Genomic DNA, 11955 nt, shown 5'->3' with positions numbered 1-11955 from the left:
CCCCCCGTCATGTCCCGCTGGCTTTTTTGTTCCCCCAAGCAAGCTTGCTCGCTCGCTTGCTGCTACAGTACGTACAGTACGTGCTTAAATCTCTCTTATTCTTTTCGCCCTGGTCATCAGTTGACTCTATTCCCGATGGTCCAGGGCCCAATTTTCCGCCTTCCGTCTGCACTCTGCCCAAAACAAATCGAAAAAAAAATTAACCATTTTACATTTTTTTTTTTTTCTCAAAACGCAGCTATCCCCATCATTTTCCTTCCCACCCAACCGCCACTAATCTCTCTCTTTCTCCCACCATTTTTTTCCACCACCACAGCGCCATTTGGCAGCACTCATTTTTCTATTTTCCATCAACAGCATCGCGACGCCCATCTTGAGCATTACGAAACTGGTATCATTCGACGCAGAAAAGTCGTCTGCGTCATTTTCCGCCATTGAACCGTTACCGATTGCCCTGTTGGACTCTTGATCACGATTTGGAAGTTGGGTCGATCGGGTTTTTTTTGGCATCTGCTTTACGATCGGGCGTGAGGATATTCGCAACTCTCCAAGGTTCCACTTTGGGAATTGCCTGCACGCACGCCTGCAACTGCAGTTCGACCACGCTAGGATCCACCACCACACAAAGTCTACCCGACTAAGGTCACGTTACCCAGTCCACCATTGCATCAGTACTCGGCCGGTAGGCAGCTGCCGCCACTTGCAAGTTGGAGATTCCGTCACCAACCGATCGGCCGTCACGGGAAAAAACCGACTAATTAACCAACTGACCGGCCAATTGTCTGAACAAGCATATACCCACTGATAACATTATTGGGTTGATTCGGTCGCCAAAAAACACATCACTTTCTATTAATTTACTTATAAATGGACCTATCGTTCGTTTTAGATTGCAAGTGACGCCATCTGGACAACTTGGAAAGTATTTACGCCAACTTGAACTTGTGCATCACTTTGTTGTCAACAAGTCTCATAACGCCACTGCGGAGATATCAACCCAAAGCATCTTGCGCCTCTGAGAGCAATTCTACTCGAGTTGCGACGTGGGAGGGGGAACGTGGTGGTTAGAAGCAGGGAAGTGGCGCCGGGAAAGTATGGCCCAGTACAGCTCGTCGCCATCTCTGTCGTCACCACCTTCAGGTTCAATATCAGATCCCGGCTCACCGTCCCGTCTTATTCAGGGACGCGCCAATATAGCGATGGGCGACGAAATCGTTGTCGACACTGAGGCCAGGTTCCGCCTTGACTTGGGACATCCGTCAGCACCTCAGGACAATGTGCCCTTGACGGCAGCTGGCGTTCCGCGGAAGAAGCCAGGCCGCAAGCCTGGAGCGGCAGCGGCAGCAAAGAAGGCTGCTGCCGCCGAGGATGGATCGGCTGCAAGCACGGATGCCCCCGCTAAGCAGCGGAGGCCGCGCAAGCCCAAGGACCCCAGCGCACCTCCTGTTCAGCGTAAACGGAAACAGCCCCCGACCGAACTCGATGGTGCTCCCGACAAGAGGAGCTCTTCCGTCGGTCTGGACTCTCGCCAGCCAAAGATCACCGACCTTACGAATCTTCGCATGGACCTTGATTCGCCCTCGCGAAGTCAACAGCCCGCTCCGCCCCCAGCTCCGCCCAAGGCCCCGGCTCGCAGCTCCATGCACAGTCTACTCAACCACGATGACCCGCCATCACCGCAGCGCTCGCCGCCGCCAGTTAGAAACAGTGGCCAGAGCTACGACCCTGTGCGTTCTTCCAACTACGACCCTGTCAGGGAGACCATGGTGACTCGCGACCCTTGGGGCACCGGCTCCCTCGGCTCACCTCGCGCACCTACCCAAATGCAAAATCGGGCCAGTGCATCACCCTCGATTACCAGCCTCATCGACCCAGTTCCTTCCTCCTCCGCAGCTGCGCCGCTAAGATCTCCGTTGCTGCCGTCCAAGAAAGTGTATGGCAATTACCCCGAGTCGATATCAGCCCCCACTTCACCGTCGAATGAGATGAAGGCACCGACCGTGCCCGCTCCATCTACCTCCAAGCCGACTCCTGCACCTACTGCTTCGCCAGAGGCGCCAGCCTCAGCATCGAAGGCGTCTAAGAAGGAGTTGGTAGCTTCAGAGGTCACTAAGCCAGCCAAGAGGCAGTCAACGGGGGGTAAGGCCAAAGATTCCACGCCATCTACCAAGGCATCGACAACCAAGTCAGCTAGGACATCATTGGCAAAGGCAACACCCAAAGCTTCGTCGGCAAAAGCATCGGCAGAAGTCTCTGAGAGCTGTGCCTCGGTTTCCTCCCCAGAAGAGGCAGCTCCGCCAGCACCTACGTCTGCACCTAGCAAGAAAGTAACGTCGGTAGCCCTCCAAGAGCGTAAGCAGCAGAAGGTTGCGAGCGCGGCATCGTCACCAAGGATATCTGCACCGGTCAAGATGCCTCCGGTCCCAGATTTCCCAGATGAGGACAGCGAACGATCGATTCTTGACTTTGGGAAAGTTAACCCTGCCGACAAGAAGGCAGCGCCATCGATTGTACTTTCCATACCTCTGCGCGGGGAGTCGAACAAGTATGTCAACTTTATGCGCATGGCAGAGGACAAGTACGGCTGGGATGCTCTGCATCCTCGTGAGGCCGCCCACCGCGACCGCAAGGCTCGCATAGCTGCTGCTGCCTCTGCACTCGAGAAGAATGTTTCCGGTCGTGAGACGGGCGATGAGGAGACGGACAAAGAATCGGATGGCGACAACAGCGACGCCGAGAACAAAGGCGGCAACGGCGCCGCCAGTGCTGGGGAAGCTGGTGCCGACGCAGCTAGCGGAGCTGATGGCGCGCCGATGAAGAAGCAGCGCAGGAAACGCAACTGGAGGGAGGACGAGTACGACAAGGAGGACGACTTCGTTGACGACTCGGAGATGCTGTGGGAGGAACAAGCCGCGGCTAGCAAGGATGGTTTCTTTGTCTACTCGGGCCCGCTCATCCCTGAAGTGGAGAAACCAGCACCAGGGTACGTTACTATTTGTGTTATTTTTCTTCATTTTAACATTCTTTTGCTAACTCAACTTTTGTTTAGATCCGAGGGACCTGCTAAGCGCGGGCGTGGAGGTGGACGAGGCAGTCGGGGTGGTGGGCGTGGTGGCACGACGCGTGGAACCACGACGACTGGAAGAGGACGTGGTGGGGGTCCAGGCTCTCGAGGCGGTCAGATTCGCAAGCCACGCGCTACCAAGGCCGAAAAGGAGCAGGCAGAGCGAGAAAAGGCCGAGAAGCTGGCCCAAGACGGTTCGACCAAGACAGCAAACGGCTCTCTCGGTGATGACCTCAACCCAGCAGGCACCAACCCACAGTTCTCGGGAATGGTCATTGACCTCTGAGAAAATAATAATATCTCCTGGAAAAAGTGCGAACAATCAAGTGCCAAACTTGTACGGCTCGCCTTTGCGGTTATTTCTTAATTACCTCAATACCCCTGTTTATTTAACTACTCGTCTGTGGGGGTCTGGCTGGATGCTTTCAAGTCTCCGGGGGTTTTTGGTTGAGAGAACCCCGTTGTGTTGTCTGCGATCGAAGGCGTTATTGGAGCTTTGCTGGTTACGTCTACACGACTTGTGTCCTACTATTTTGATTTGGTGTGGGAAACATATTTCATCTCAGTTGCCATCCCTTAATGGCTTACCCGGGTTATTTCATCTGATTTACTAGTACCAGACAAGCGGGCTTTTACTTCTCTTGTGTTTTTATTTTTTTTATCGGGTAATTACCAGTAGAGGGTTATGTGAAGCTGCATGATGAATAGTCAGTGGGTTATGTACATGGAGAGAAAGCAATACCCCCCAAAAAAAGAGATATGGGCGCAGAGTATACGGAAAACTTGGGATGCAGGCGCACTGGAAGGAACAAATAAGGACAACAGGGGCAGACAGGCGCAAAGGTTACAATATTATTAAATACAGTGGCTCTATTAATAGAGATTCATAAAAATGAAGCTTGGACGCTGGTTAATTAAGGGAGGTGCCTGACAGGTATAAGGTACTACGATAAGAATTGGCTGGAATACGATGATAGTGGGGCGAAAGTGGTTGAATCCGGAAGCAGGCGGAAGGATCCGTTGACTTCAAACCCGCTTTTGCTACGTGAGTAATTAAGGTCGTCCGTATTGGGCTCCCAACGGTGTTATTTATGTTCAACTAACTCGAAACAATCCACCACCAGGCCCACAATGCTAAAGTCCAAGAAGACCGGTTTGCGGTGAAGCAACCTTCCGAATATCGGCGTAAAGATTTTATATATTAGAGTAGATACGAGTATACCATCTGCTTATCTTTGGATTTTTATTATTGTTGTTGTTGTTGCTGTTTTTTTTTTTTTTTTTTTTTTTTTTTTTTTTTTGGCGCCACCAGGTGACAACGCTTCGTCTTGCACAACAGACAGAATAAACGAGCTGCGGAATGGATACCGCGATCTAATAATCCAACTAGCGGTGCTATACCGCACAATTGTTCTTCACGTCACCCAAGAATGTTCGGTCATAAGGTCATGAGGTCGGCCGAGACTAGGGTTGGAAATCGCAGGGTCACATTGCCAAGCCATTTTCTTACAGTCCCTTTTTCTTCTCTTTGTCTCCCCCCTCCTCGCAGTCTTTTGCCGCGATGTATCCGTGTTTGCCCTTGATAGTTCTCTGCTCTACTACGTGCAGTAGGCTAGCTCGAGGTTGGCAAAAGTCCGAAAGTAGCCAGTCCCACCAGTGAGAGACGACGCTTGTGTGGAGTCATAGACTGATAAACTGCTACCCCCTGAGGCGATTGATGATACCATCTATCGGCATAGCGGGGCAGATTTTGTATGGTACGGGTTGTCGGTTTTTCTTTGAATGGGGTTCTATGCCGATCAAAATTGGAGGTGGTGTCTGTATTTCTGTTTCTGCATCCAATTTTTTATTTGGATTTGTCAGTCGGGCTTATCCCTAGTTCGCTCTTCATCTTTTGGTCCGGGGCAAAGACACTGTCAGCTCTTGGATATTGTTTGCTTGTTTGCTCAAGAAAACTTGGTATCTCGGGCCAATTTTGTACCGTTAATCTTCATATCAAAGGTGACTGTTTCAATGCATGGTCCCTGGCATGGCATATCATATAAAAAAGCCCACCTTTCCTGTCACCTCCTGGATTTACTCCGCTGCTTTTTTTTTTACCGAGGCTGTCTACATATAGATAGTCTCTTAAATAAGGGGACCCGTATTTTTGTCACATTGTTCTGGTAAAGCAAGATACAGCTAGCCCGAGGGGGGGGTTTCAAACTGTTTTTTGCGGCCACCAAAAGGGCGGTCGGAGAAGAAGCTGCCTTTCACACATCCAACCAAGGAAACGACTACGGGGAATATAGCCGACGTTTGAGATGGATTCGGAAAAGAAGGATGAACTGCAACAGCAGCAGCAGACAGAAGCATCCTCTCTGTCAGACACATCCGAAACAGACGACAAAGCCATCGACTTGAAAACAGAACAGAGGAGCCACGGCAGACACGGCGAGCAGCAGCCCCTGGCCACGCTGACTGGACACAAACACCCCCACAACCCCAGTCAAGACCCGTCGGGCGGCCTCTCGGAGGAGTCTCTCACGGCGCTGTCCCGGCGCACCACGGCAGCATCGCACCTCTCCTCGGACGGCCATGATGCAGATGATGCCGACGGCGGCCGGGGCGCGTCCATGTCACGGCACAGGACGGGAACCAGCTTCGGCAGCACGGCGTCGCGGATGCCGGAGCACGAGGTGACGTTTGACGACGCGGGCACCGACGACGACGACGAGACCAAGGGGGGCAGGAACAGCGAAAACCCGCGCGACTGGCCGCTCTGGTACCGCGGGTGGGTGCTCTTCTGCGTCGCCTTCTCGACGTGGGTGACCGTCCTGTACAGCACAAGCTACACGGCCTCGATCCCGGGCTTGGTGCTTGAGTTTAACCTCGCCAACCAGACCATCGCCACCCTCGGCGTCACCAGCTACCTCGTCGGTCTGGCGGTGGGGAGTTTGGTGCTGGCCCCGCTGAGTGAGTTGTATGGCCGCCGGCCGGTTTATCTCATCTGCATGGCCTGCTTCACTATTCTTGTGATCCCTACGGGCGTGGCTACTTCGCTTGAGGAGATTATAGTGGTGCGGTTTTTTGGGTGAGTTTTTTCTTTCTTTTTTTTTTTTCTTGTTCTCCCTTCTTTCTTATTCATTTGTTCATTTTGATATCACCATATCCAACTGCCCTCAACCGTTGGCCCCAAACCGTACTAACAAAGAGACCTTTTTCTTTCTCACCCTCCAGAGCCGTGTTCGGCGCCGCCATGATCTCCAACAGCCCCGGCACGGTCGTCGACATATCGAACGAGAAGTACCGGGCGCTGTGCATGTCCCTCTTCTCCATCGCGCCCTTCAACGGGCCGGTGACGGGCCCGCTGATCGGCGGCTTCGTGTACCAGGCCTACGGCTGGCGGTGGGACAACTGGCTGGTGCTGATCCTGGGTGCCGTGGCCTTTGCTCTCATGTTTACGGTCCGCGAGACGTACGCTCCAGCCTTGCTGCGGGCAAAGGCGCAACGCAGGAGAAAGGAGACGGGTGACGATAGGTGGTGGTCCAGATATGATGATGCGGCTTCTTCAAAGGTCCAGCTGTTCAAGGAGAACATGGCCAGGCCGTTTGTGCTGGCTGTGACGGAGCCTATTTTGTGGTTTTTCAATCTATGGTGTGTATCTCTGCTGGCTTTCCTTTGATCGCTTTTGGTGTATAGATCTGCCGACTGACGCTGCTTATCGACTGATAGGATTTCCTTGATCTACGGGATCCTGTAAGTCATCTCACACCTACAAGTGGCTTACTCCACGAACGCAAACCCTTCCCAAGATTTCCCACTAACTCAGTTTCCAAACCTAAAACATAGCTACCTCTGCTTCGTCGCCTACCCCATCGTCTTCTCCCAGCACCGCGGGTGGGGACCGGGCATATCAGGTCTCGCCTTTGTCGGCATCGGCATCGGCACGCTGCTCGCCATCGCCGCGGAGCCACTCCTCCGACGGCTCATCAACTCGCACCCCAAGGACCCGACCACGGGCCGCGTCGCGCCCGAGGCGTCGGCCAGCGCCATGGTCATCGGCGCCGTGCTGGCAGCGACGGGTCAGCTCGTCTTTGCCCAGACGTCGCTGCCCGTCACCATCCACTGGGCCGTGCCCATCGCGGCGGGGATCCCGTTTGGCGCCGGAAACACGCTCGTCTTCATCTACGGCAGCAGCTACTTGACCTCGGCCTATGGCATATACAGCGCCAGCGCAATGGCCGGCAACGCCGTCGTCAGGTCGCTCTTTGGCGGCACCCTGCCCCTCGCCGGTGCGGCCATGTACGCCGCGCTGACGCCGCGCTGGGCCGGCACGCTGTTGGGGTTGCTCGAGGTGCTGTTCATACCCATCCCCATCGCGTTTTACAAGTACGGCGATAGGATCAGGGCGCGAAGCCCTATCATTCGGCGCATGAGGGAGGAGGAGGAGGAGAATGAGGCGAAGCGGGCAAGGAGGTTGGCTAGGGCGCTGAGGAGGCAGGGGAGAGAGGGTGAGGCTGCTGCTCTGGAGAGGAGTGTTAGTGGTGTGGGTGTTGGTGGTGGTGGTGGTGCTGATGTTGGTAGCGGTGATATTGCTGAAAATAGTGTTGCTACAGCTGGCGATGCTGAAAAGGGGAATGCTCAGAGGGGACAAGTGGCAATATAGAATGCATGCGGTAGGTTCTCCAGTATGGGTAGTAGAGAAGGGGCATGACTGGTACCCCTTACCTACCTACCTAATAGGTACCAACCCCACTTATTAATACATTTTTTTCTAGGTACCTTACTTATTCCAGCGTGTTCTTATTGAAGTTACATGTAAGAAAATACGCCCAAATATCAGGTTTCATATACGCGCCTCGGCTCAATAATACAACGAGCGGCACCCACATGCGGAGTCAAGAAAAAGAAATCAATCACAGGGTCGGCGGCAAATTTTTGAGGTTTCTGACCACGATACTACGTGCCGTACGTATAATCAAGGAAGGGTTCACCCGAGGAAAAACAAGCATCACGCGCACCATCCTAGGGTATCCACGCACCCACGCCTCCCCAGTCTGCAGGCCGGGAAAGTCCACCAAGAACGAGTCGTGGTCGACCCGCATCATGACGAACCTGGGGTTACCTTGGTTGTATTTCCCCACAATCATACCAAAAATGTATACCAAAATACCACTTTAATTATAAGTACGTCCTTACCAGATTTGGGTTGTGTTGAAGCTCCTTTGTCAGTTAATTGGAGGGATTATACGAACTCCCCCTTTCCAAAGTCTGATTTTTTTGTACCCCAAGCCTTGTTGTGGGAATTTCTATATTGTGGGAATGTATATATAAATGGGCATAGGAAAAATGTCCCCAAGAAATACAGAACTATCGCTATATATTTTTTTTTTTCCTTTTTATGTCGTCTATTGCCCAGTTCCCTCTGTTCATCTGGCACCTTGACCGTCATCGTCCCGTCATACGGGCAACTGTGTCTGTCAAGCACTAGTCTAGTGGTAATCAAATTCTGGAAGGCGGTTTGTATAGAACCCAAAATGCTCGCACCGCTGCGCCGTTCGGCCACTGTTGGCCTCGCCATCCTCTCGGGCGCATATGCGTCACTTCAGATTGTGCCCGGAGGAACATGGACAGCGGTACGTACTTGATTCGTTGCCTGTATTCCCTGTTTACTGCATTCCGATTTTACTGACCCCTCCAATAGGACAACGGCCAACATATCCAAGCTCACGGCACGGGAATGATCGTCGTCAACGGCACATACTTTATGATTGGAGAGGACAAGACCAACGGCAGCGCCTTCCAGAACGTCAACTGCTACTCCAGCACAGACCTTGTGCGGTGGCGGTACGAGGGTGCCCTGCTGTCGCGCACCGCCGAGGCCGGCGATCTAGGCCCCAACAGGGTCGTCGAGCGGCCCAAGGTCATCTTCAACGAGCGTACGCAAAAGTACGTCTTGTGGATGCACATTGACAGCTCAGACTACAAGGATGCCAAGGCTGGTGTTGCCGTGGGCGATTCGGTCTGCGGAAAATACAGTGAGTTGTTGACCTGGGCGGGTGTGCGAAGCGATCAATGGTGGGATTTCTTGTAGCATTATGACAGAGCTAACAAAAGGTTGTCTTTCAAAATCTCAACAGCCTACTTGGGGAGCGCCCGGCCTCTTGGGTTCCAGAGCAGAGATAGCGGCTTGTTTAAGGATGACGATGGCACCGCGTATCTGCTTACTGAAGACGTAGGTTTACCTGTTCCTAGCCTCCTAACCCAGTATATATTTAGCCCTTTCGAGGCTTTCTTTGTAGATTGCAGACAGCTGACCACAAAACGCCGACATCATCCCCTGCAGCGCGAAAACGGTCTGCGCATCAACCGCCTGACGAACGACTACCTCGGCTTCGCCGCCAACACCTCGACTTACCTGTGGAGCGATCACATCGAAGCGCCCGCCATGCTCAAGCGCTCCGGAATCTACTACATGTTCGGCTCCAAACTGACGGGGTGGGACCCCAACGACAACGTCTACAGCACCGCGACGTCCATCTCGGGCCCCTGGAGCGCCTGGCAGACGTTTGCCGACAAGGGCAGCAAAACTTACTCGTCGCAGACCACCTACATCCTCCCCTACGGCGGCGACTCGGGCAACGTCATGTACCTGGGCGACCGGTGGGTGTCGACCAACCTGCAGTCCAGCACCTACATCTGGCTGCCGCTCGACATCTCGGGCACCAACGTGACTCTCAAGAACAGGGACGCCTGGATCCCCAACGCCTCCTCCCCCGGCGCGTCCTGGCAGCCGGCCGGCGACGCCAACACGTACGAGGGCGAGGCCGGGCAGATGGGCGGCGGGGCGCGCGTCGTCTCGTGCAGCGGCTGCTCGGGCGGCTCGGCGGCCGGCTACATCGGCGGCGACGTCAACGGGACCGTCACCATCTCCGAGGTGCGCAGCTACGCGCCCGACGGCGCACTCACGACGGTGAGGATCAGGTTCGCCAACGGCGATGGGAACCCGCGCTACGCCAACGTCGCGGTCAACGGTGGAACCCCGACCAGGCTGGCTTTTGAGCCGACGAGGGGTGGCGTGTCGGACAGCACGCTCAACGTGCAGCTGCGTCCCAACATCGACAACACCATTGTGGTGTCGGGAGCTGGAGGCGGGCTGTGGGGGCCTGATGTTGATCGTCTCATCGTGCCTGTGCAATGAAGAAAAAAAAAAAAAGAGGAATGTTGGGAGGACTTTGGCATAGCCATGTGGCCAGATCCTAGAGTGTTGCAGTATTACCCTTTGCAGGATTGCCTACCTTACCTATTACCTACATAATCATGACTGAACTTTCACCCCAAGTCTTGGTTGCTTGCTCTGATTCGAAAAAAAAAAAAGAGTTCTTGCAAACAAACAAAACAAACCCGATAAACTCCGTTGCCGATTCCGTCTTGGGAACACAGATTCAGGTACCAGGTTATTTTGGTGGGTGTTACTAGACATGCTCAACCAAGCCAGGTAGGTCTATGACGAGGGTTCTTTGCGTACGAAATAGCCGATCAAAACCTGAATCGTTAAAGTTGCGTCTTGGCTTGATAGAGATTGGGAAGTAAGACCAAAAAGCCAAAATGGGACTCGAAACGAAGAAAGAGGCGCAACCTTTCTTCTTTCTTCGAGTTCTAGGCCGTAGATTACTCCGTAACGTTTGTCTATGTCATCAAAACGGTTTCATTCCTTGTGCTTCCTTTGCTTCTTTTTGTGTCTCCGTCATTTCTCTCCGTCTCTTTTTTTTCTGGGCCAAGATTAGCTAGCATCCGTTGAGCCGGGTCCGAGACATTTGTTTGGTTTACTTATTTACCACAGACGAGCTACCTTGGCTTATATTTGATAGTTGTAGTTTAATTTCCTAGGTGATATAGCTTTCATCTGCCCTGGTGATGGACAGTTCAATCGTGTGACGTCCTCCCCACAAAAGACAAGGGGGTCACTTTCTTAGATGGGACTCTTTTAGCGAAGGAGTTTTTTTCCTCTTTTTTTTCACCTTATGAATCTTCAGTAGTACAATTTCGAATGACCACGTTGTAGCCCGGTAAAAGCCGTTCGTTCAATTACGTAGTAGTTCTGAATGGAAGCCATGTCTAGACGAGACTAGCACACAAACGTTTTTTTATTTTTATTTTTATTATTATCATTTTTTTGAGCCGAGGGGCAGTAAAAAAGAATTGAGCTAAGATCTGCATACGACCTGCGTGACAAGTAGCCAAAAATATGCAGCAGCTTTGTGTCAGCGTCGTAATTTGAATACCATTGTCCAATCAGACCACTCAGTTTCCCCTCATCTCGGATCCTACCGACCAAGGTACCACGTACAACCTACAGTACCTACCTTGACGGTCAAGGAAACAACAGGCCGTGAAAGGGAATAACAAAAAAAGTGGTTCAAATTTAGGCGAAGTGGCGCGATAACGATAGTCCGTGTTACCTGAATCGTATCTACATTTTTTTTTTAGTTTTTTTTTATCGATATTCCCGGCTCCTTTCCCGTATAGCAGCCCTCCGCCACCACCAGATCGGATCTATTTTTAATACATACTGCCTATGCTACCTTTGGCAGGTATACTATCCTCCAAAGATCAAAGCGCTAGATTTTGATCTTCCGTGCGATGGATGGGTCAACACATGCCTACCTATCTAGGTAGGTAGGCCTGCTCGGTTGCCATCAGCGAACCTCTGTGTGTCATTTAGCGTTTCTATATTGATGGGGAAGGTTGTGGGGTTGAAGTTTAGTGCGTTTAATTTCTTCTGCTACTGTTTAGTTTTTCTTCGCGTTCCTCGGGCGCGCGATGCTACGTGGGCATGTGCATTGCGCTGATCTCGTTTCTGCCTTACAAGAGTCAATTGAGTTCATTTCCTTTGGGTTCTCCAACTC

General features: G+C 52.5%; 3 protein-coding genes across 3 annotated transcripts; all 3 read left to right on the top strand.

Moving 5' to 3' along the window:
• Nucleotides 1-92: 92 nt before the first annotated feature.
• On the top strand, nucleotides 93-3938 carry PgNI_07104 (uncharacterized protein). The gene is made up of 2 exons (XM_031127121.1): nucleotides 93-2983; nucleotides 3050-3938. The coding sequence occupies exons 1-2, from the start codon at nucleotides 1095-1097 to the stop codon at nucleotides 3348-3350; spliced, it is 2190 nt and encodes a 729-aa protein (XP_030980596.1). The 5' UTR covers nucleotides 93-1094; the 3' UTR covers nucleotides 3351-3938.
• A 737-nt stretch (nucleotides 3939-4675) lies between these two features.
• On the top strand, nucleotides 4676-8204 carry PgNI_07103 (uncharacterized protein). The gene is made up of 5 exons (XM_031127120.1): nucleotides 4676-6137; nucleotides 6284-6700; nucleotides 6779-6802; nucleotides 6896-7722; nucleotides 7825-8204. The coding sequence occupies exons 1-4, from the start codon at nucleotides 5368-5370 to the stop codon at nucleotides 7710-7712; spliced, it is 2028 nt and encodes a 675-aa protein (XP_030980589.1). The 5' UTR covers nucleotides 4676-5367; the 3' UTR covers nucleotides 7713-7722; nucleotides 7825-8204.
• Nucleotides 8205-8583: 379 nt separating this feature from the next.
• PgNI_07102 (uncharacterized protein) lies at nucleotides 8584-10247 on the top strand (the record flags this gene model as incomplete). The annotated part of the gene is made up of 4 exons (XM_031127119.1): nucleotides 8584-8682; nucleotides 8751-9084; nucleotides 9187-9281; nucleotides 9393-10247. 4 exons carry the CDS (start codon nucleotides 8584-8586, stop codon nucleotides 10245-10247), a joined length of 1383 nt encoding a protein of 460 aa, XP_030980590.1.
• Nucleotides 10248-11955: the final 1708 nt, after the last annotated feature.

This window comes from Pyricularia grisea (assembly GCF_004355905.1).
Source record: "Pyricularia grisea strain NI907 chromosome Unknown Pyricularia_grisea_NI907_Scaffold_4, whole genome shotgun sequence".
Classification (NCBI taxonomy): Eukaryota; Fungi; Ascomycota; class Sordariomycetes; order Magnaporthales; family Pyriculariaceae; genus Pyricularia; species Pyricularia grisea.
The sequence above is the reverse complement of the archived record's forward strand: the minus strand, read 5'-3'. Positions and strand labels throughout refer to the sequence as shown.